At 31.6% G+C, this 26,512-nt stretch overlaps 1 protein-coding gene across 1 annotated transcript in view; it reads left to right on the forward strand.

The window, feature by feature from the left end:
* The first annotated feature begins 1,620 nt into the window (after positions 1 to 1,620).
* LOC114330193 (mitochondrial carrier protein Rim2) overlaps positions 1,621 to 26,512 on the forward strand; it is a 257,195-nt gene continuing 232,303 nt past the window's right edge. Inside the window, exon 1 of the mRNA XM_050646861.1 lies at positions 1,621 to 2,389. Within this exon, the coding sequence (XP_050502818.1) occupies positions 2,343 to 2,389 (47 nt within the window). The 5' untranslated portion in view covers positions 1,621 to 2,342. The remainder of the gene's footprint in view (positions 2,390 to 26,512) is intronic.

A 26,512-nucleotide genomic window follows, 5' to 3' on the forward strand; every position in this document is an offset into this window, starting at 1 on the left:
TTAGTGTTTAAATGTTACAAGCAAGTTGTGTAACGAAAGGCAGTCGCCCTTTCTTAGATAAATTATTCACAAACAAATTCAGTAAAATTTGGAATTTCTTGTATAATTTTTTTAATTGAAAACATTGCGAGTGCAGTTAATCGATCCTGGCCTATAGCTATTCTAAGGAAAGTTTTGATACGTTTCAATGCAGAGAGATATCGTTCTGTTTCTGCAGTTGTCTTTATAATTATTTCAGAAATTATTATTTCTGCAAAATTATTTCAGAAAAATCGTTTTGTAAACTATTTTTAATAAAAAATAAAAAAAAGTGGACTGCGCCGGATAGTTAAAATCGTATCTTCTATTTTATTCATTATGCTTACCTACTCTTCTCCAAATATGTGCTTCACACCTACACAATTTGTAAGTTTTTACACAAATCTCCATTTTAAATAATCATTTATAATCCCGACCTTTGCACTTTGGTACACTCTTAATTAACAAATTTGGTTTCGGCATTTTTAATTTTTCTTCTAAATATAATGAAGAAAATTTAATTGATTTTAAATATTCCACGCTAACATTTACGTCCACAAATCCTTCCATTCTTAATATTGTTTTGAAATTCGAACTTCACGAAAGCAAAATTTAAACGTACGTGTGCCGTGCACGTTAAAAACACCATAAGATCACATCCAACTTGTGCTCTTGTGGCCATCTAAACTTGTGGGCTATAGCGGGCAGCGGGGCGGATGGTGAGTTGTATTTTGCCCTATTAAAAATTCATTGGGATAGCAACCACCGTAAGAGCGGTGAATGAGGGGTTCTGTCTAAGGCCTCGCATCCGTGAAGTTTCTTTTTTGAAATAGAATAAAAATAATTTTACCTATTAGATACTTATAAATTCCTTGGATCTGTTATTTCGAATTTCAATTACTGTATAGTTAGATTAAAATGTTATTTATAGAATGATAAATTTTACATATATGAATGTTTTTGTGACTATTTCACTAGACTGTTTTTAACTGATAAAACTTCATACCAACGCATCGTTTCTTACCTCTCCCTATGCTAATATATAACTCTATGTTTCCTACTGACAAAACTCCTTAGCGACGTGATTTCTCAGCGACAAAATTATGACAGATCCGTCACGAAAGTGTCTGGTAATAACAAATAAATAAAGATTATATTTCGTTAATAATATGGTGCATTAAATTGTCTCGTGAAATAGTCTTGTCGAATATCATTCGAGAGAAAATTATTTACCGGCAAAATTTTCTCCTGGTTTCATTCAAGTTCGTTGCCTTTTGGTAATTTTCGCTTATGAAATTCGCAAAAATTGCCAGGCAACAAACTTTCATACCAGTCGAAAATATTGCCGGCAAAATTTTCTCTCTTGTGATATTATATACGAAAATAAATTTGGGGTTCACGTGCACATGTGCACTTATGGAGAAACCGCCACTGAATATAAGCGTAAGATACAGAACGAATTACATACTTGGTTGAGAAATAAATATAAATATGTGTATTGTATCGTGAAATCTTAATACGATCCTGCCTAAACCATAGGTAGAAATATACGAGTGCGCAGACTCGTTAATGGCAGGAATCAGATGGAACTGGAAGAGAAGAGTTCAGTGTTTGTAAATGTTGATGTTTTCTGTTTTCGTTTTGCTTTTGAAACTTTGCAGTCACAGGTTAAGTCTGTAGCGGTGAAGTTAAAAACCTCGATTAGTGAAAACATGTTTGTATTATTCAAGGACGATCTCATATTTTTAAATCGACATTGATGCATTCGTTCGTAATCGGAAATCAGTTAAATGCGCTTTATATAAACACTTCAAAACGCGAAAAAGTGCTTTATCTATTGTAAAGTGCGCAATTTATCGATTTGTTTCTTTGAACAATTTATATAAACTAATTTGCTAAAAGAGTACTAAGCAAATGTTAATTATTTAAAAATTATTATTTATTTTTTATATGGAAAATTAGGGCATCCTTAGACCGGTAAACAATTCCACGTGATCAAAGCATGGTATTAGTTGGAAGGGGGGATGTGTCAAGAGATATTTTACAGGAAAATAGAATAGTCTCTATTTCTAAAATGTTGAAGAATGAAGTTTTGTACTGAATACGGGGAGTTTGTCACGTAGTAGCGTGTTAAAGAATCTTGTAAAAATACCTACCCTACGCTAGGAATATTACCCCTTTTCGTCGTTACTGCCGTGTTTTTTTTCGAGTTGTGTTCCAAAAATGTTAGTTTCGTACTGGTTATAAACAAGTGGTGGTTATCAAACTTTGTGAAAAAAATTAACCCTAATGTTTATGTTTCTAAATTATTGTGATTTTGTGACATGACTCAAATACAGAGAGACACCGTTATCCATTTGGTGGCTGGAGGGTATGTATTTTTAATATAAAACTCAATGTTTACTTTTTACCCACACAAATACATTACATAATAGCATTATTTGTTATGCCATTTATAGCCAGATAATAATACACAGTCTATTAAAATATAAGTAAACAAAGTTCTCGCAAGTTTTTTATTGATGTTATTTGAATTGGATCTAAAATAAGCTGGTATTTTTATGTTAGGGTACGCCTGCAATCAGCTGATTGTTTATTTACAATTTACATTAATTAGGCTTCACTTGTCCTCTCTATCAATACAAATTTTTAAATTTTTTTTATCATAGAGTAATTGAAAGGTTGTTATAGTCTTCCTTATAAAAAATAGGAGATAATTACACCAGTTCTATAATATATTATTAGAAAAATTCTTTTTAGAAAATTGACAGCTGCAGTGTATTTATCTTTTTTTTTTGAATTTATTTAGGTACCTACTTTAAGGACCAGTTTAAATTTGGACAATTTATTTTGGCTACCTTTTTCAAAGTAGGTACCTACTTAAATGAATTTTTTTAAGGATAAAAAAGTACCACAAAACTTCATTCAAGTATAAGTATCTTAAATTTTTTAAACACTTTTTGTTTTGGTTTATACACTCACCAACAAAAATATTGCATACCTATTTTGAAATTAACTTGTGAAATGAAATTTTTTGTGTCCCCCAGTGTCAGAAATAGGATTTCTTTTCCAAATGCGATGTTTTAAAGTAGGTATCATATAAATGGTATAATCGGATTTAAAGTTTATATGGGCGATATGGAGGCCACTATAATTTTTAAATTGAGTCTTATCAAGGTAAGTATTCACTATTCTACTGACATGAAAACCTGCATTATGGTGCATTAACACAAATTTGTTATCCAAGAAATAGCACTCCATAGCATTATGCCGCCACTACCAAAATTAACGCTCTGTATGAGGTTACATCTAGCAGGCCCGGCCCTAGGGATTTTGCCACCCTGGGCAAGATCGGCGACCGCTGCCCCCGTCCTTGGTATACCCAAAATCTCAAAAATTTCACCATGGCTCTCAATTTACTGAAATCTATCACTTAATGCATTAACGGTTGTGTCTATAATTTCTAAATAGATCTAAATTCTAGATTCTAAAATAATTATATTGTGTCTCTGGATCTAGGTCCATACTTTCATCTTCAGCCTCATGGCCAAATAGTTTTTTCACTTTCCTCTTTTTTTGCTATTACTGGGTCTCCGATTTTTGGGTTCTCAATTTCTAATTTTGATGGTAGCTTCTGAGAGAGACTTAAAATTGATTTTTTTTTCTAATAAACTGACAGCTTGATACACTCCCATGTCAGTACTCTGCAGTGATTTGTTGACTACGTTTATGTGAAGTAAAATGCCCTGCCATATTACCACAGAGCAAAGAAAAGTAAAATCACAGATTTGATTTGCCAAACAGCTTGCCTCATGAGAAACAATTTTATCGTTGTTTTTATTGACAGTGATCTCTACAAGAGCATCATAGGTTTCTTCAATTTGGTATCTGATGGGAGTAATTGCATCAATTCTACTTTCCCATCTAGTTTCGGACAAATTTTTTAATGTTAGGCTAGAAATATGATTTTTCAGTATACTGCCGTGCTAAGCCCAAAGGCGGTAACTGATTTTTTATCGAAAATAAGATTGTTGTATTTCTACGTAGATTATAGGTATTTAGAATATTTTTACCAAGTCCTTAGAGTTGTAGAACTATTATAATGGGTATCTAGAATATATTTACAAAGTCTTTGGAGTTGTAGAAGCATTATAATATAATGAAACCTACCTAGAAATACAAAAATGTCATTTTCGATAAAAAATAAATTACCGCCTTTGGGCTTAGCACAGCAGTATAGACCAACAATGAATAGATGCTGAGAGAAAGTTGTAAATTTTTGTCACTAAGGAAAAGACAGAAACTGCAAACTGTGAGGCTTTAGCAGCATCGTTCACGACTAAGTTGAGTAAATGGCTAGAACATGGGACAAAAAATGCTCTGGGATTCATTTTCAAAATTCTGTTTTGAACTCCCAAATTCTTCACTTTCATGTTTATCCCATTATCATATCCTTGTCCTCTCATATCCTCCAAAGGTATTCAGAGCTCACTCAGTTTTTGCAAAATAACTTCTGTAAGTCCCAAGCCAGTGGTTTCTAGTACAGGCACAAATCCAAGAAAATGTTAAGTAGGGTTAAATAATTTAGTTTTGAATACGTTTTCCCAAGTAGTGATGCTGCTTGTTACTACCATTCGTTGTTCTCCTAATGTGTTCTTATAATCAAATTTTCCAAAGAGCTCAACATGTTCAACATTACCATTGTTGTGATGAAACAGTTTATCAGAATCATCCCTCAATGGAAGACGCTGTTGTGCTAAGAACTGTATTTTTTATTGTTGATAAGTCTGAATGTCCAATGACAAGTTTCTGAATTTAGAACGTTTCGTGTTTCTTCGTCTATGGTTTTAACCGATTCTTGTCTAATTGCTAGTTATATCAACTGTCGCTGTGACTGCGGTAGTAGCTCTATGTTGGCTAGGTTGAGCAATATTGTAACCATCAGTGTGTAACAGTTTTAGAAAGTTACCTATGATGGAAATTTTAAGCCTTTTTGTTTAATCTGCTCTCGTTTTGACTGCCAGAAAGACGTTTCCTACCATCCATTATTGCACTTACCCAATTATTTTTAATAACACTAAACACTGAATGGTATCCTGGCACATACCGGTACAGGAACTACGCTGTACAACAATTATTGAAGCATTTATTTGAAAAACAATACTTAATACCGAAAAAAATTACTGAAAAAATTAAAATTTTGGAAATCAAGAAAAACTTACCAGACATCAGTTGTTTTTATACTTATGTTCTATGTAGTTTACTTCGGACATCTGAGATTTTTACACAGTTGAATGTGTCAGATGGATAAAGAAACTACTATTCTATGAGAAGAATACATAAAGTCGAATTTGTGAAAAATGGACATGTGTTGTTTTTCAAATAAATGTTTCAATTGATTTAAATACTAAACACAGTAAAATAAAAGCTACCTACAAGCCTATACAATTAAACGAAATACAAACACACAATAAAATTGTGAACTGCACATCTATGATCTATGGAAATTTGGTAACAGGCTACAAAAAGTGAGAGTCAACAAATATCAGTTATCAGTCGGTGCTACTGCACCTGAACCTCTGTTTGAATCATAAAAACAATTCTGGTAGGGAGGTGGGATGAGATGAGGGGTAGTTCTGATCCCACTATTCTTATGCGATGAAGAAGAAGGTGGTGTTGTCGATTTACCGCCGAATGAACCTTGCAATTATTGTTATTGTTTCACTTATTTAATTCTCGTTTTTACAGTTGAATTTTTGCCGCTCTTGTTCATAATATTGATTTTTTATAATATTGCAAACATAATTTATTATTTCTTCAATCTCAAAAATCGGCTGTCCTCTAAAATTTGCCGCTCCTAAATTTACCGCCCTGGGCAGCCTCCCAGTTCGCCCACCCCTGGGACCGGGCCTGACATCTAGCATACTTTTCATTATATGGAAACAAATTTGACAAAATTTCGTCTACATAAGAGTTGGAGAACAGTATGTCAGTTGTAACCTCATATAGGACATTAGTTTTGGTAGTAAAGGCATAGTGCTACAGAGCAATATTGCATTGAAAGGACATAACGAACATGTGTAGGTGATTAGGCGAATGCCAACTGACCTGTACATTGAAAACATTTTAGAAGATCATGTTTTGCCATTTGCAAGCCTCATTGGATATGACATATTGGTGCTAATGCACATCTTCATGTCGCTAGCATAGTAAATACTTGCCTTGATGAGATTCAATTTTAAACTTATATTGGCCACCATGTAGCCCAGATCAGATTTAAATCCGATTATAGCATTTATATAATACTTTAAAATGGTGCTTTTGGGTTACAACCCCCAAACCCCCCTCCCAGTTACGCCTACGCGGGGGGCTAAGGAAGGCAGCACAAAAAACTTCATTTCACATACATAATATGCATATTATGCAATATTTTTGTCAGTGAGTATATAAATTATTTGGAGTTTAAATCCAATATTTTGAGACATGCAATATCTAATACACAAATTAACAAGTCTCTTGGCTAATTGATTTCAACTATTGATTCAACATTTTGAATAGCTAGTGTACGAGAAGCAATCTAGCAGTTCCTGTGCTAGGGTATCAGTTGCCCAACTGCAAAACTAGCATAGGCGGCATAGATGCCCTTCGGTTTTTTTTATTAGTATTTTGTACAACACCAGCAGAAAAAAACTTCATTTGGCCACCCCCAAAGAGAGGCGCCTGCCTGCTGTACGTTATAGCTGGCCCTGCAATTTCTTATTATCAACTGCAGAGAAAAAAAGTATTTTATAACTCCATTATAAATAGTCCAGGAACCGAAGCTTTTCACCTCGCAATGTTTACAGAATGGATATATTTGCTTGAAAATTTGAGAATAATTAGTGAAAAGTCCAAGGATCAAAATCTATATAATTCTGAAAGGCGCTTTTACCATGGGGGTGGTTGCCACTCTGGGGTGGAAATTTTTTATTATATATTGACTGCAGAAGTTGATAAAAACGTTCATTCTAAGCAAAAAATGTTCTATACATTTTTTGATAAAATTAACAGTTTTCGATTTATTCGCTATCAAAAGTGTTAGTTTTATATGAAAAAAAATCAATGTTTTTTGATATACTCATTTACGATTCACTCAATTTTTGCAGTAGAAAAAATTTTTTAAAACCAAGTTCTTGGGAATTAAATAACCTACAATTTCATATTTAAACATATTTTGATATCTCTGATGCTAATCTTTCTATTCTGAAGAAAATGGCATTTTTTACTAAACTACAAAAATTTGTTATTCGCTTTTAACTCCAGTTTTTTAAAAACTAATCATTCTAAGCCAGTCAAACTTCTAGAATATATTTAATAATATTCTAGAATATTCTAGAATATAAATAAAGAAGAATGAATAAGGCCAATGACTAAAAACACCGCCAACTTACATTATTATGCTTTAAATTGCATTTCTCTTTTTTTTTTCAAAAAAATATATTGATTTTTTAACCGTACCTTTTTATTTTTTATCTTAGAAAGTTTGAAAAAAAAGAGTTTTTTAGGTTTTTACAAGATCTATAAGCCTATTAATATTAAACCTTTTTAAAATCCTCAGTTGCAAAAAGAGGTGACTTTGAAAGGGTTGGTTTTTGCATGTTATGTTTTAATTGTCAGTAGCTCACCCAATTTTTGCCATAGACAAAATTTTTGCAAACCAGGTTCTTGGAATTAAATAAGCTACAATTTCATATTTAAACATTTTTTTCGTATCTCTGATGCTAATCTTTCTATTCTGAAGAAATGGCCATTTTTTATCCAAATTACAAAAATTCGTTACTTGCTTTTAACTCCATTTTTTTAAACTAATCATTCTAAGCCGGTAAAACTGCTATAACCTATTAATAATACATAAATAAAGAAGACCAAATAAGGTCAATGACTAATTTTAATTAGGGTGGTAATTAGGAGGTTGCTTCCGATCACTTCGCTGAAAAAAATAGGGACTGACATTCTTTTCATTATGTCACTTAATTTTTGAGCTAGAGACTTTTTTATGTCTGAGATAGATATTTTTAAATACTTTATTAGTTTGAACAAGTTATCCTCGAAAAATGCATAGTTTTTCCGTCTTTTGATTTTGAAACTACAATATTTAGCATTTGACGAAGAAGAGCTAACATACAGGGTGAGTCATGAGGAACTGTACATACTCCTACCTCGTATAGAGGCCCCTATGGGGAATAACAAATGACCATTAAAAAGTGTCTGCTCCCATTGTTTAATAATATACAGGGCGAGTTTCGAATTTTTACAGAAATTTGTATTCGTCATAATTTTTGAACGGTCAGATCGATGTGTCTCTTATTTTGGTCCATTGTTACACTATTGCCACCTAATCAACTGATTTATTCAAACTAGAAAAAAATCAGGTCCGGCTTTAAAAAAATTAGTTCGTTTGGGTCTTAGAAAAAATTTCACCCTGTATAAGCTTTTTGAAAACTCTAATATGAATTTTACAAATTAGACAAATAGGCAATTAAAATAACATATTTATTTTTTTCCGCACACGATTGCTTAATTTTTTATAAAAAAATCAAATTTGATTATGAATTAAAAGTTTGGTAAAGTGAACCATAGATTTAACAAAATTAACTTTAATTACCAAAATTAATTTTTTTTGAACAAATATTTAATTTATGTTACCACCAATCAACTGATTTATTCAAACAAGAAAAAAATCAGGCCCGGATTTAAAAAATAAGTTCGTTTTGGTCTTAGAAAAAATTTCACCCTTTATACACTTTTTGAAAATTCTAATATGATTTTTACAAATAAGACAAATAGGCAATTAAAATGGCATATTTATTTTTTCCCCACACGATTACTTAATTTTTTATAAAAAAAAATCAAATTTGACTATGAATAATTAAAAGTTTGGTAAAGTGAACCATAGATTAAAAAAAAATAACTTTTATTACAAAAATGAATTTTTTTTGAACAAATATTTAATTTATGTTATCACCCAATCAACTGATTTATTCAAACTAGAAAAAAATCAGGCCCGGATTTAAAAAATTAGTTTGTTTGGGTCTTAGAAAAAATTTCACCTTGTATATGTTTTTTGAAAACTCTAATATGAATTTTACAAATAAGACAAATAGGCAATTAAAATGGCATATTTATTTTTTCCCCACACGATTACTTATTTTTTTATTAAAAAATCAAATTTGACTATGCATAAAAAGTTTGGCAAAGTTTTTGCATAGATTTAAAAAAAATAACTTTTTTTACAAAAATTAATTTACAAAAACAACGTTTTTCTTAAAATTAAAAGTTTTACAATTTTTTTTTCTATAACACGTCTAGATCTAAAACTTCCCATAACACTTCTTTTGGACTCTATAGTTTAACACAGACGTGATCAAATTGATAAATTTTAAATTTTTCCACCTAATTTTTGCGATTTACAAGTTTGCAGCTTTTACAAGAAGAAGACTGAAAGTCTACAACAATTTTCATAGTCTTCACAATGGTAAGAGGTACTTATGTGCTGTGAAAATTTCAGAAAAAAATATTAAAATGGAACAGAGTTGTAGCGAGTTAAACCGTGAGTTCATTTTTTTTTTCATTTTTAGGTTAAAATTCCGATTTTAACAAATTTGGTTTTTTAATAAAAAATTAAGTAATCGCGTGGGGAAAAAAATAAATATGCCATTTTAACTGCCTATTTGTCTTATTTGTAAAATTTATATTAGAGTTTTCAAAAAGCGTATACAGGGTGAAATTTTTCTAAGACCAAAACGAACTAATTTTTTAAATCCGGACCTGATTTTTCTCTAGTTTGAATAGATCAGTTGATTGGATGGTAACATAAATTATTTATTTGTGCAAAAAAAATTAATTTTTGTAATAAAAGTTATTTTTTTTTAAATCTATGGTTCACTTTACCAAACTTTTAATTCATAGTGAAATTTTATTTTTTTATAAAAAATTAAGTAATCGTGTGCGGAAAAAAATAAATATGCCATTTTAATTGCCTATTTGTCTAATTTGTAAAATTCATATTAGAGTTTTCAAAAAGCGTATACAGGGTGAAATTTTTTCTAAGACCCAAACGAACTAATTTTTTTAAAGCCGGACCTGATTTTTTCTAGTTTGAATAAATTAGTTGATTAGGTGGTAATAGTGTAACGATTGGCCAAAATAAGAGACATATCGATCTGACCGTTCAAAAATTATGACGAATACAAATTTCTGTCAAAATGCAAAACTCACCCTGTATATTATTAAACAATGGGAGCAGACACTTTTTAATGGTCATTTGTTATTCCCCGTAGGAGCCTCAATACGAGGTAGGAGTATGTACAGTTCCTCATGACTCACCCTGTATAATAAAGTATAGCTCGATTACTATTGGTCTTAAAGAAGATTAAATAAAAACGGTTTTGTTTATTTTTTTAAAAGGTACATTTTTGTTAAGTAAAGTTGTGTTGATTAAACAAAAACTTTTGGAGGTATTAGCAGAAAACTTATTAAAAACATTGATTTTTTCGATATACAACTAACACTTTCGATAGCGAATAAATCGAAAACTATTAACTTTATCAAAAAATGTATAGAATGTATTTTGCTTAGAATGAATGTTTTTAGTAACTTTTGCGTTCAAAATATAATAAAAGATTTCCACTCCCGAGAAGGGGTCGCAACCACCCCCATGGTAAAAGCGCCTTTCGGCATCATATAGATTTTGATCCTTGGACTATCCACTACTTATTCCCAAATTTTAAAGCAAATCGATCCATTCTGTAAAAATTGCGAGATTTTGTCCTATTTTAAGCTTCATTACTTGGACTAAATCATAAAAGAAAATTCCTTATTCATCAACAAATAAATTTATTATAAGAAATAAAATAATGTTAACATGTTCTTCTTTGGATAAGCATTTGAAATGTTTATTAATTTTTCATTTTTAATTCCAGAAACAAAAGGAAGTAATATTGAAATACATTTTTTTCCGGTTTTCAAGCATGTTAAGCGTTTTCTTTCTCGAATACTGTATTTTTGTGCTCCAATATTGGTTTGCTTTGTTTATATTGTAGTATTCATTTATTTTCCTTCATTTCTGATCTCCACAAATATTTTATAGACTGATTTCAATACCAAGTTCAATTACAATTTTATCCCTTTTGCCTTTTTGTGTACTGAAAATATCATATCAGATAAGAAAGAAAAGAAAATCTAAAGTTAAATAAGTTGTTTTTCTGAAAATCGAATTTTTCTTATTTCTCACAGCTTTTCCAGGTAAAATTTATTCTTTTCCGTTTTTAAGACCTGCCATTATGCCTTATCCATGGTCCTTATCACGAAAACTTATAAACTTTCACATGGTATGTAGGAGAAAATCATGGACACTGACCAACATTACATGTTTAGGTTATAATTAACACCCTTAGAGCACCAGTAGCTCTAATGTCAATTTTTTTAAAAATAGAATCAATATTCCTCTATTTATTTGTAAAATGGCCTGACGGTGAAAATCGTCTCAGCACATGTGATTTTCTTTATGAAAAAATCCAATTTTCACGAAGATTTCCTTATTAAACCCCACCATTTTCACATATTTTACTCTCCTTGATTTTACGTTTCAATACTCTCAGAGGCATAGATAAGCATACAAGGGATAAAATTGTGGCTGTACTTCTATTGAAATCCGGCTGTATTACTTACCTACCACCATTCTGTTTCTTAGTTGATGATATGTTGTTATTGAATGTCATAAAAGGTTATTCCAGCTACCTACCCTTCCAAGTGTGTCCCTCAGCAGTACATCAGGAATATATTTTTGGGGAATATGACTACAGGTGCACTATATAATGAAGTATAGTGTTCAGCAGTCCCAGCGCTAGGATATAAGTTGCCACGCCTGCAAAGCTAGCATAGGCATCCTTAGGTTTTTTAAGTTAGGATTTTGTATAACTACAGCAGAAAAAAATGCCCTCCGTGCATCCATTGCAGGCCCTTATGGCCAGCCCTGATGTTCAGTACTTATAGCCAACTTATAGGGTTTCATATAGATAAAGATATCACATGGCCATGGCACAGATGTAAATCACAGGATCATGATGTAAATGACTGAAAGAGAACTGCAAAAGACTGTTACAGGGACAGTTGAGATTTTGACCTTTCGGTATTTCTTTCTTTGAATTCTAGAGGCTCTCTGTTTCACTCAAAATTTGGTTCGAATTTTGCTTTTAGATGTGTAGTTTGAATGATGTCCAGTGTTGCCAATCGCATTTCTCTAGATTATCCGATGATCGCTCGAAAAATATCCGATTTGTCACGAAAAGGTACGCTAGGTCAAAAATTATTCTGTTATTAAAATCAATGTTGCCAATGTTATTCTTTTAGTCTCCTTAACAACCATCAAATAACAAAATCCGTTGTTCTTACGCCAATCAGTTGATTGTAATCGATTACCATTATAATAATTAACATAATTATTTGATTAATTAATTATTAATTATCAATTAACGTAACAATTATTAACATAATTGATTAATTAATCAATTAATCTCATAATTGTAATCAATTATGTTTTCAGCAACCCAATCAAAGTTGACATTGACAGTAATTAAATATTTGATAATGATCAGTTGAATCCATTTCTGATTAGCGTTCGAACAACCGGCCCTTTAATCCACTGGATTCTCTGTTTCACAGTTTAAAAATTTTCGTTTATAGATGAAGATGAAAATCTCGTATCCTAGCTGATTATTACCTAATTCATGTATGTAAATACTATTTACTTACTATTATTATATTATTCGTATTTTGTATTATCGTAAGTGGTAAATTCTAAATAAATAAATAAATCTAAATATTTCATTATTTGGATCGTGATATTTATTATAATTATTTAAGTAAAAAAAAACACTTTTAAATATTATTTTATTAAAACGTAATAACTACCTAAAACTAGGTATGTACTAGAAAAATAAATAATAAATAAATCAAAACAAAAAAACTACAGCTACATTAATAGCATAGGCGCAAAATTTCTGATCAATGCTTTTAAAATGCATTATTTTTTCGAGTCTTGAAAAAGCTAATAAGTATTATTTAAAAACTTAAACGCAGAATGAAATATTATATTATGACCGAGGGCCGAAAGTCCCTGAACACTTTTATAATTTTTATTATAATAAGTTACAGGGGTGAAAGGAAAAGAGAATATTGAGTGTGATTTTTAATTTCAAATATCTCATTCAAAAGAAACATTTTGTTTATTCTAAGGGACTTTTTGCCCTCAGTAATAATGTAATCCTTCATTCTGCGTTAAAATTTTTCAAAAATATTTATTAGTTTTCTCAGGATTTGAAAAAAATGAATACGTTTAAAGATTATTGGTCCGAAATTTTGCGCCTACGCTCTTTTAACAACTAAAGATTTTCTACAACTAAAACAATAGAAATGTATTTGACAGTCTTGTAGTTATTAAGATATCAAGGTTATGATCCATAATACCCGTGGTGCGTTCAACGTTTAATGCCCGACTAAATAATATTTATAGGCAAAAAATTTGAAGAATTTTTGAGTTAATTAGTAGATATCTAGATATTACTAGTTTCAAATAAGTAGATTTTTCTACAACCACTATTCCAAATGCATTTTTCTGCACAATTTTGTTAACAAACTTAATATTTTCTCACAGAATAACTAACAGTAGTGTGCAGAAATGTGACGTTTCTGTGCCGGAAAGTTCTTTTCTGCATAGTACCATTACATTTCTCAAAAATATCATAAATATAATTAGGTATAACATGTTTTGATGAAATGGTTTTGTTTAAGATAATATTAGATTTGACAGAACTTTACAAAAAAATAACCGATTTAACTACATCTCATGTCCGAGAAATCTGGAAAATTCGCTATTTTAACACATTATTTTTGAACTTTAAATTTGGTATTCTACAAATGACTACCTTATTCTGAGTAACGTTATATAGGTATTCTGTGGTTAAAGTGTAGAAAAATATATAACCTGTAAGACAGGTGATATTAGTCTTAATTATCGAATAGAAATTAAAATATTTATTATTTATTAAATTATTAACTGTTTTATTTTACAATTTTATTCTTAATAAACATTTTATAATTATAAATTAACCAATAAGGATTTAGCAATCTCAGCAAGATACGTTGAATGAAGTATGGTAGAAATCCGTGACCAACTCTCCTAGAATTTTTATTCAAAATTGTTCCAATGTTACAATATAAATATATAACTACAATTAAGACAGTGCATTATATTTTTTTCATTATTTGATTTGGTCTAAAACAAATTCAATATTATATTTCAATATCCACATGTTGGTAAAAGTTTTTACCCACCTTAACATTTTTTACTAACCATTTATCCATTATAAAAAAGTATTTTCACAAACCAAAACTTATTTCAACAGACGTTTACTTAAGCACTGTACTGCACTACATAAAATGAAAATAAAACTAAATCGTGCGTGAATTAGCTTTCATAAGTTTAAAGACTAAAAACTAAAAACTCATAAATAACATTGGACGGCAGACGGTTTTTGAAATTTGAATTGGATTAGTATGCCTTAAGTGGACGCACTTGTGCATTTAAATTCTAAACAAAAGAATTGGCATATGTCCCCTTTGTCAAAAGATGAAAAGTATCGGATGTCACTAACATTCATCCAGAATAAAAATTTGGGTGGAACCAAACAAAATTAATGTGTTGTTGGTGTTGGGAATATATGGATGAGAAAGTTTTAGTCGATGGTAGATACACTGAAAAATATCCGCAAATATCCGATTTATTTAAAGATACGAAGAAGATACGACAACTCTCAAAAAGGTACGCAAATCGGATAATTATCCGCCGATTGGCAACACTGATGATGTCATATTTGTACTGTACTTTTTTGTTTGCATAATAGAATTTTTATTGACTAGTCTCTATAGTAACTAAAGCCTAAAGTACTCAAGGTACTGCGGTGTTGTTCGACAAGATTGTACAGAGGTGTTCTTCAATTTGTTGGCATATCTGTTGCACCCACACACCATGTCAAATCAACACTTTGATGGCTACCAATGATACTGTGATGATTTTGCGTTGTGGTACCATATGTATCACCAGTGATCAAACTTCTTTTATTTCTGGACAATGTGTATCACCGGTGATACCATGCAGACTATAGTTTAAATGACCATTAATATCGTTGGTATATAAAATCTGGCAAACAGAGTGTGCCAATGGGATGTAAGTGAACCTAATAGCATGTCGGACAAGTGGGCATCAGAGTTGATTAATCTTAGTCAAGTTGTAAAAGTAATATGAAAATAGTAAGATTTGACGACTATTATTAAAACAATCACGCATTTTTATTATAAAAAGTTACAGAAATAAAACAATATATTTTAATAGATAAAAAATATTATCTTAGTGTCTTTTTTGAAAACATTCCAAACAGAGCACCTATTTAGTCGATGCTATGAGGCTGCACTGGTATGAAAAATTTTCTGATTCGGTTTCTTTGCGGATTCCTGTTCAAAAATGTCACCTTTAAATAAGTCAGAAGGGTACCAGGCGAAAAATACGAAAACTATAGGTACTCTTCTGGTTCTTTCATATACCATGTTAATCACCGGTGATCACAAGCAAATTCTGCCTAAAAGTTATTCCGGTATGATATTTAAGTCGTCCAGAGCCATACCTATGAATCTGAGAATAAATTTTTAACCGCAGTGTGCTTGGTACCAGACAGAAGTCTATTCAATTTTACGCCGGTATAACAGAGATTGAAGCTGATGTATCACCGGTGATTCATATGGGAGCCAAAGTGTCAAACAAAAATTTTGATATCATACTAATTTCAATTCTCTTTTATAGGATGTAGTAAAATTGTTAAGCCATGTCGATTTTCTATATGATCAAAGCAAGTAGTAGAAAATGTATTCTTGTAGTACCTAGCAAGATTGTAAACATTTACACACTCTCAACACATTGATGAGATCAACCCTGTAGTACTGCAGCAAACAGGCCAGTCTGTCTGTGGTCAAATTATACGACTTCTTTGGATGCACACACAATCAAAATCTTTGCCAATTCATCGAATTTGATGAACTTGAACAACACGGCAGTACCGTGGCGTGGGTGCCCTGTTTAAGGCTTTGGCAACACGGGCGATTTTTTAAATAAGCGCGAAAATGGGTCCCACGGTGACAATAGTAGATGGCCAGACTGAGCTGTAAAATATCGCGCAGCAACATCGAACCGGCCCATCTTTGGCGTCGTGTCACAAACGAAGGGACGAATTCATTTTATTGGCCGTCGCGTAGTGGGTGGTCAGACAAGCCTGTTTGACTGCGAGCAACATTTTCGTTAAAAAATTAACTAAACCCATTTCGCCGGAATTATTTTGTTTTCAAATTTTAAAATTTTACTTATACATAATTATCAGTAATCTTCTTAATAAAGAAATATTCATGAAATTATTTTACTTTTTGAATTACAAATAGTCCTATAAACAGGACTCTGGGCGTTATAATTATCATAATATTGAAAGTATGTATGAATGAGTTTATTAAAATTTTTATTTACATCTATTCCTGTTCTCATTTTCCACAGTATGTTAGTGCCACAAGTATCTAGCCACAACAACGACAAAAACCTGTATTTTTATCTCGCGACACGCCGTAATTTACGTCCCCGTGTGGCCATGCTTTTAACAGCGCTTACTGCCGCGTAATTTTACGGCGCTTACTGCTCTTACGGCGCCGTAAAAAAACGCCCGTGGTGTGGCCAAAGCCTTAGAGAGTCAACTGAATATACAATAAAAGTTACAAAAAATGAGCCATTTCAGTAAAGTGGTATGAAAATACATATTATGCATCAGGAAACAATATTGTATATTATACAGGGTGTCCCGAAAAGATTGGTCATAAATTATACCGCACATTTTGGGGTCAAAAATAGTTCGAATGAACCTAACTTACCTCAGTACAAATATGCTCATAAAAAAAGTTACAGCCCTTTGAAGTTACAAAATGAAAATCGATTTTTTTCAATATATCGAAAACTATTAGAGATTTTTTATTGAAAACGGACGTGTATGATTCTTATGTCAGAAACATCTTAAAACAAAATTATAGTGAAATTTGTCCACCCCATAAAAATTTTATGGGGGTTTTGATCCCTTAAACCCCCCAAACTTTTGTGTACGTCCTAATTAATTCATTATTGTGGTACCATTAGTTAAACACAACGTTTTTAAATCTTTTTTGTCTCATAGTATTTTTTCGATAAGCCAGTTTTTATCGAGATGCGGCTTATTTTTTAATATATTTACATAAACATTTTCTGTGGGTTTTGCTCCTTTAACTCCCCAAATGTTTGTGTACGTTCCAATTAAACTATTATTGTGGTACCATCACTTAAACACAGTGTTTTTAAAACTTTTTTGTCTCTTAGTCTTTTTTTTGTTAAGTCACCTTTTATGGAGATGTGGCTTCTTTTTCAAAACATACATAAAAATGTAAATTATAAATAAATTATCAGATTATTAACAGGTCTCTATAATCGTACTTAACCTTATACAAATATGTGGTGGATTCGAGAAATATTCAAAATATCTCGATAAACACTAGCTTATCGAAAAAGTACTAAGAGGCAAAAAAGTTTTAAAAACATTGTTTTTAACTAATGGTAATACAATATTAATTTAATTCGAACGTACACAAAAGTTTGGGCGGGTTTAAGGGAACAAAACCCCCATAAAATTTTTATGGGGTGCACAAATTTCACTTTAATTTTTTTTTTAAGATGTCTATGCCATAAGAATGCCACATATCCATTTTCAATAAAAGTCTTTAAGAGTTTTAGATATGTGAAAAAAAATCGATTTTCATTTTGTAACTTCAAAGGGCTGTAACTTTTTTTGTGTGCACTATTGTATATAGGTAAGTGAGGTCCAATCAACCTATTTTTGACCCCAGAATCTGTGGTATAATTTATGACCAATCTTTGATGATTCTGTTGTCTTTAGTTCTCGAGATATTTCAAATAGGCCCTTTATTTGCCTCACCCTGTACAGTAGAAGCTCTTTATTCACTGGGTATATGTGTTCCATACGTGTTTCATATTTAAATATTCTGTGAATATAGAAACCGGGAATATAGAATGGTAATTTATATGGGATTATAGTGGATACATTTCTAGTTGACGAAAAAAAGTAAATACAGAAAAAATCAGATTGATTGTTGAAGTTTTTGACCATACATATTGATTACCTGATTACTTACATATTATCTTCAGGTTTAGGTAATGTTTTAAAGAATTTAGTAATATTCCGTTTTTAAAAACAGACTGACTGATATTCAGTAGTGGCATTAGCAATTTGCGTCTTAAAAATAAAGCTTGGTTCCATAGATGGATCAACTTTCATAAATAAATCACAAAGCTCATTTGCCATTCTTAAACCTTCACTAACATTTTTCAAATTGAGTGTCATGTTGCCAGTGCTCGTTGAAGCCTCTTCTTCAATGTGTTGTGAATTTAACATTTCCTCCAAGTCAATTTCATCAAATCTTCATCTTACGATTCAAGCAACTCCTGAAAGTTACTTCATTCTAGCCGTTCCAACACATCTCATCCAGCAGTTTTTATAATGTTTGCAGTTACAGTTTGAACTTGCACAGATTCTTCCTCATTTCCCGCAGTCAGAACAGGTAACAGTTTTTTCAGCATGATTTCAATAGGTATGGCTTCAGTTCTTGAAATGATTATTTTATGGTTACAATCTATTTTGTTAAATTTCTTCCAGCATTCCATTACATTCATATCAGGATCATATTCCATATTATTCAATATCATTTTGAAGGTTGAATTTAAGCGAAAAGCAATGTTTATTTGTTAAATAAACATTTTCTGTTTTCTGGCAGCATTAAAATGTATGAATGTATAAATTATGTATAAATAAATTTTTGTGTCAATTAATTTAATTCAAAATTTTTTTTGGACACCCTATATTCTATATAAGTAATTATGTTAATGTTTATAGTACTGAATAGAGAGTTCAATAACCTTTCAAATGAGCTAGCATGCGGCCCCTATTCTCATTAAAAAAATCATTGATTACGATTACACAATCACGCCCAGATGGATGATGTCGTCACTAGTATGATATACTTATATGCCCAAAAATCATAATTTAAAAATAAAAATCGACCTCTTTCAGTATTTTTTCCGTAAGTCACGAAATAATGAATTTATTCTTTTCATTTTCACCATATGTACTGTATTGTATATCATATCCAACATAGGTGCATGATATAGTATAAGTAACATTGTTTTCTTTATTTAAAATACAATGTACTTTAAGTATAGATGATTGCATCAAGTATCCAAAAATAGACCAACTACTGCTAAATAGGAATATTTTTATAACAAAATATTGTTATTTACTTATTGGGAACCTCTACTTGACTCATTGTTTGTTAAGAGTTGACTTTATACTTACACATGTCACATGTTAACAAATAAACAATGATTGCCTTACTACAGGGATATTAATCTAGGCCTTGTTTTGGTTTGCTTGATTGTGTTGATTAATAATATTTTTATTAATCTATCCAGGATATTATGTACATTTCCTTATCAAAGGCCAATATTTTGAATGACAAAGAGTGAATATTCACTCTACAAATAATACACATAATTATTTCTGTTAAACTTTTAGAAAACAAGTAAGTAATTGGGCTTCGTAAGTCCTAGGTTTTCACACTACGTGATTGGGAGCAAACCGAGACCTCAATATTTGAACTCTTCGTGAAACTATTTGTCGATTGATATACGATTTGACTAATTTCGAGTCATTTTATCCAAACTTTCGGTCATAACTTTTTAACCAGAAATGACGTCCAAACCAAACTCTAATAATCCTAGACATATTTTTTGCAATTTTTATTAGGACTCCATGTTCCTATTCATTTTCCTTACATTTCTACTTGCATTTGTTAGAGGAGTCAATTTTATTTTTTTAATGTGTAGGGGGAATCAGTAGAAGCTTAAGTTCAAGTTTTTGGGGTCGCCACCCTTGTCCCTCCGGCCACCATCTTGGAAAGGGGGGTGCAAAGGGGTTTCGCGCTATATCTCGTAAACTACCACCCCTACAGAAAATCTAATAAAACATACAATGTAGTAAATTAAATTTTCTACAGTTTTGTTTCTATTACTTTTTTTGGTCAAGTGACCAACAAAAAAGATATAAACAAAAATAAGTAAAATTTTTTTAACAAATTTCCTTTTGGACCTTATAACTTTCTTTCAGTTTATTTTACAATAAAATAACATTATAAAGTCCTTTTCATGAGCATTTTTCAGTGCGTCACAAATGATAGAAAAAAAGGTAAGTCCGTGATAATATACATTTATAACATTTATTCTAACATGACATTTTAGTTAAATCTGACAGTTGTCAAATTTTATTTGCAATTTGGCATAAAAACAAATCAATGTGTTTATTGCATTTATAAAATGGTATTTTCTTTGTTTTGTATAGTCTTATAAATTGTACAGATTATATTCGTAGATATATTATATAATTCGTAAATATTTTTTTTCGATTATAGCGCCATCTATCGACAACTAGAATAACTATTATAAATGTCTGTAATCACAGATGTGCCTTTTTTTCTGTAACATACAATTTATTGCGTTAGAAAGAAATCGAAAAACTGTGACGCACTGAAAGATGCTGATGAGAAAAAGAATAGCAATTTTGTAGAGGGTTTTTCAGCTAACAATTTCCACTATAAAGGTGTTTAATTATATTTATTTATCTAGGTTTTACCCAGATTTCTCGAAAGCTCATAGGGATACAATAAAAACAAAACGTTAGGCTTACTTTTCTATCTTAATATTTTTTTATTCATACAATTTATTATGATTTTAACATTCCTATCTTATTATTAATCTATTTTTAACCTTTCAATCCACTATAAAACTTAGAACCCTAAGCATATATAGAAAAGGCCCAAGAAGCTGTTTGAGGACTAATTCGCCGGTCCAGAAGAAGAATGACGCAACCGCAAAATGCAAAATTCTTCAGAAGAGCAAAAAAAACGATTTTTAAATATTTAAAATAGGGATTAAATCAAGAGTAATCGTCCAGGAGCATCGGTATGGCGTTTGTTTTTTGACAACGATGGCTTTTATTTTCATCGATATTGGTTCAAATTTCATTTTCTTAATCTAATCGCCCCATTTTCAACCCTGTCTACAGTTGCGTCATTATGTATCTGAAACAAGGTCTAACATAGCGCGTATTTCAGTAACAACGCAACTACCCTATAGTGGCTCAGCACATTTTTACAGCTCGGTCTTTTTGTATCATCTTTACATAGTATTTTAGAAGTTAATTGCGCAATAAACAGGAATTGACAAAATTTGCAGTTACGTCATTTTTCTTCCGTACCGGACTGAATATCTACCTGCTATTACTTTTATTTTTATAATTTATCCTAGGTGGCACAGCAGTTGGTCCCCCTCTACTTAACTTATTCTTACAGTTGTGCTACCTTTTTGGTCGCGTGCAATCATATTAAAAATTGTAAAAAGTATTTTGAGTTTTATAGACTATTTCACTCATCTTAAAATTTTCACATAATCTGACCAATCACAAACCAAAGACAGCTTGTGTTATCGCGAAAACACCAACTGTCTTTCAATTCTGATTGGTCTATCAGCTTCGTGATTTCAACGACGTAACCATGGATACCGATCGCAAAGCAAAGTTTGACGTTTGCCAAAAAAATTATTGTAGCTGTATACGTCAAAATGAGTCGTTTCGGTGGTACTTCAAACGAAGTTATAAACCAAAACATTGAAGAAAATATACCGAGTAACACAAGAAAACCTAAATCTTATATATGGAGACTCAAAAAATGGGTAGATTTGGGTTACCTAGATCAAATGTATTATTATTAAATTCCTTCCTCTCATTCTACTGAATTTTTGACCTATCACTTTGTTCGTGAAATAGTCTAATAAAATACCACTCGTGATTTAATTTATCTTATAAGTCTGTCTTTTATTTCTAAACTCAACTGAGTTGCTTAAAGAAAACACCACTCGTCCTACGGACTCGTGGTGTTTTCAAGCAATTCAGTTTCGTTTAGAAGTAAATCGATAGACTTATCGCGAAAATTGAATCACTAGTGGTATTACTATTGATAATACTATGGAGAGTCTTGTGGGTAAATATTTTTGTGATTAGATAAGCATTTTGTGTTTTTTTAAGAACGCATCATGAGTGGTGTTTATTTTATTTGGAAGAATCCTCTAGGGAAAATTATTTGTCAGTGGGAAAGTCGAGCCATCTTTACTCACTGTTGTCGACGAACGTTTTTCGTCTCTTTATATGGTGGAAATAAAGACGATTCTCTGGAAACCCTGAGATATAAACGATTTGCTAAAACAGTGACAAAAAATGCATTTGATTACTTCTCACTTCCTCCAACACAAGATGCAGCCCGTTTCCACAGACTCCGAGTGTATCACCAGATTCAGTCATGGCTCGGTAAACATTGTGATCCAGAAAATTGGGGATGGAAAAAGCATGGAAAATTTTGAATACCAATCCAAACTTCCAATCCTCCAGTACTCCCGAGCTTACGAAATTTATCTTTAGCAGATTCAGTGGAAACTGGAAGTGCATCTGGTTGCCGAAAAGCAGACCTCAACTGTTCAGCAGTGTGCTTCTATTGTGGTGGTGAAAGTTGCAGCAACATCGTGGACATATCAACATTAATTATTGAAGAAAAATAATTGGTAGATGAATTACCGACAATCAACTCATAACTCTCATTATACCACAAAAATTCACCTCGGATACTGATTCAGATCTTGACTCGCAGCCTGGAACATCGAAAAAAATGAAAAAATAATAGTATGATAGATCTTTTTCAACATATAATAATAAATAATATTATTTCGTCTAGAAATTGTCCGTGGATTAGGCCTATTGGGATACCACAAAAAAACGCGCCTCCAGACTCATAAGGAGACCCGGTCTCCTTAGCGCGGCATTATCGTTTAACGCACACGCTACCCGGAGATTGAGCAAGGGCGGCTGATCGGCCAGCAGCCTCCTCTACACTTTTAGGATCCTGACTACAAATAATGAAAAAACTAAAAGTGCGAATTTTGTGATGAAATTTGGTATGTGGGGTTAGAATAATATTTGGAACAACTTGTTCAAATAACTTTTTCCGATATTGGTAATGCAAAGCAAAATATCGGAAATTTACCGTGTTTTTGAATTCGCAGTAGACCGCTTTTAAAATTAAAAAAATTCAGTTGAGTATCTTAAAAAATGTGAACCTTCAACCTGTTTGGACTGCAAAACTTCAAATCTGTATTTATTTTGATATGCATATCTACTTACAGAGATAGAATTGTTAACAAATAATCGACACAAACTTTGGTAATACACTTTTACAATTAGACTAACTATTTGTAAAATGATATGAAATTATGAATTATGATGATATTATAAAATGTACTTAAATAGAAAATGGTCCAAAAAAGTGCGGCCTTAAATTATATTTTTTTGTCGGATTTTTTTTGCTAGTGCAAATTTGTCTAGATATTTTACAGTTAGGTATAGCCTCCCCTATTGTAAAAATCACGAGCCGTCACTGATTTCCATTATGCTTATGGGATGGCGGTACAAATTATGTAGCGCCATTTAGCCAAATATAGAGGTTGGTTGTGTAGACTCTTGTTAATCCGAATGTTAATGTTACTGCTTTTATTGATATATTAATCTAAAAATACTCAATTTGTGGGTTAGGCCACTGTTGCTCTGAGCGCCTCAATGATCCTTTTAAATTATTTCATTAAAAGTTATTCTTTATACGCTTCAACAAAAATTAATTATTTGCAATGTTATAATCGGATTAAACAGCTTTGGGGAATATACCTTAACAGTAGAATATGTACGTAAACAAATAAATGAGTTGTTGTTTTGCAATTAAAATTAATACAATGCGGGAACTATTTTTAACCGGCAACTTTTTATTTTTAGTTGCGCATTTCCCGCTATTGAATAATAATAGTAGTTGTTATTTTGCTATATTGATTAATTTTTTATTATAATAAAAAATTATCGTTGATTTTTTTTATAATATAAATGGACTGTCTGATACATTACTAAAGAAATCATTTTCGTAATCAGAAGATATACGTGAATTCACATTAATTAAAATTAAATTAAGTTACATTAATGTAACGACTGCAAATTAATCCTCAGGGGGGTTGTAAGGCGGTGGTCTCCAATAAACGCCGTACGTGCTGTATGTTTGTACAGCAGTGGCACGTTGCGTTCAGCGTACAATAAGAGACCCCCTCCATTATTTATTATATCAGGCGGTGGTTTTTAAATAAACGTCATACGCCGCGTACAGCGTTACGCTATACGTCGCGTTTGTAATAGACGCCGTAGGCTGCGCACAGCGTGTATTGAAGACCACCGCGTTAAGATAATAAATTTAATAATGGATATGGATGCAGTATCTTATTGTACGCTGATTGCAGCGTGCAACTTCTGTACAAGCATACAAACATTGGAGAATACTTCTTTTCGTAACTTTGTTAGCATGGAACTGTTTTCAATGTTGAGCAAAAAAGGTCAAACTACTAGGCAAACAAACATTTAGCACGCGTACAATGTGGCGTACACATGAATGATATCAAAAGGATTTCCTGTCAATAACTTCTTATTAATACCGTAAAAAAATATTACCTATAAAAGAGTTTTTCTACAACCGTGTTAAAAATGCAATGTTTAGCACTCCATACGAGCGTTAAAAATGCTACTTTAAGGCACTAGTGCTTTAAAAATTTTAAGGCACTGCAGTTCGTATTGACTCTATAGCAATTTTGATGTAATGTCAAAAAAATATAAAAAATGGAATGTCAGTCAAGTTCAAGTAAAAGTTTTTGTATACCCTATTCCACCAACATACGCCTGTTTTGGATTACTTCGACAACGAATATTTTACTGTGCAAAATAAGAAGAACGAAAGTAAATTGGAAATTACATTGTTGTTAATTGGAATAATTGTTAGCGCCATTTACTTTCGTACTTCTTATGTTGCACAGTAAAATATTCGTTGTCGAAGTAATCGAAAACAGGCGTATGTTCGTGGAATGAATGGCCCATAGATATTGTCCTGTAATTACGTTTGTAGAAAAAATATTGTATGATATGCGTGTTAAACAGTACATTTTTAAGGCACTCATGTGAATTGCAGAACTCGCTTCGCTCATTCTGCAAACTTTCACATGCGTGCCTTAAAGTGTACTTTTAACATATTATATAACGTATAATAACTATTATTTTTAAATAAATTTAGAAAGTAGTTGTTTCATATTTTCATTACTAGAGCAATAATTATTTTCGTACTTTTTATGCTAGAGTAGAGTGGATTATAGTAGTATGGAAAGAATACTACGAAAATAAATTTAGAAATGAAACAATAGACGATAGAAATGAAACATATTATCAAGATACCGAGAACAACGAATTTGAGCAAATAAATAGAGAAGAAGTAATAGTAATACAGGAAGTATCAAACATAAAAACAGGTAAAGCTGGAGGAGATGATGACATAGACTCGGAAATGGTCAAGTATATGGGAGAAGAAGGGATAAACTGGTTATGGACAATATACAAAGACGAATGGGAAAAGCAACAAATCCCAAAAGACTGGCAAAATAACCTTATACTGCCAATATACAAGTCAAAAAGGGAGAACACGTCAACTGCGAAAATTATAGAGCAATTTGTTTATCATCGGTACGTTTTAAAATATACACGAAAATAGTAGAGAAGAGGCTAAGACAAGAGGTAGGGAAATAACTGGGAGAAGAACAAGTAGCGTTTAGACCAGAAAGAGGGACAAACGATAACATTTACATCATAAGAAATATAACAGAAAGAAGTATTGATTCGGGGGAAAAGCTCATTCTGGCATTCATAGATCTAAGAGCAGCGTTCGACTCGATGGAAAGAAAAATGATAATATGGCAATGCTTGCAGAGCATGAAAGTACCAATTACACTGATAAAAATAATTGAAAGTATATACAGAGTAGTAAAAGGACATGTACAGATGATTCAGTCAATTTGTACTCTACGAGCTCCCTAGTGGGAAAGTTTTGGGGTAGTTCTGATTTCTTTCATTATATATGGATTTTGGGCTGCTGAATCCGAATATGAGGTTTGCGGACAAAATTTCTTGCCGGAACATTGGAAAAATCGCGAGAAAATCGAAAAATTTCAGCTTTTTTCCGCTTTTTTGCTCAAATCTCGAAAACTATTAACTTTTAGTAAATAGTCTGTAAACAGAAATTAAAGTACTTAAAATTATTTACAAATATCACTATTCACTTTTTTTTTCAGTCGAACCGTTCGGTCTAAAGTGTA

This window comes from Diabrotica virgifera, chromosome 3 (genome assembly GCF_917563875.1).
Source record: "Diabrotica virgifera virgifera chromosome 3, PGI_DIABVI_V3a".
Classification (NCBI taxonomy): Eukaryota; Metazoa; Arthropoda; class Insecta; order Coleoptera; family Chrysomelidae; genus Diabrotica; species Diabrotica virgifera.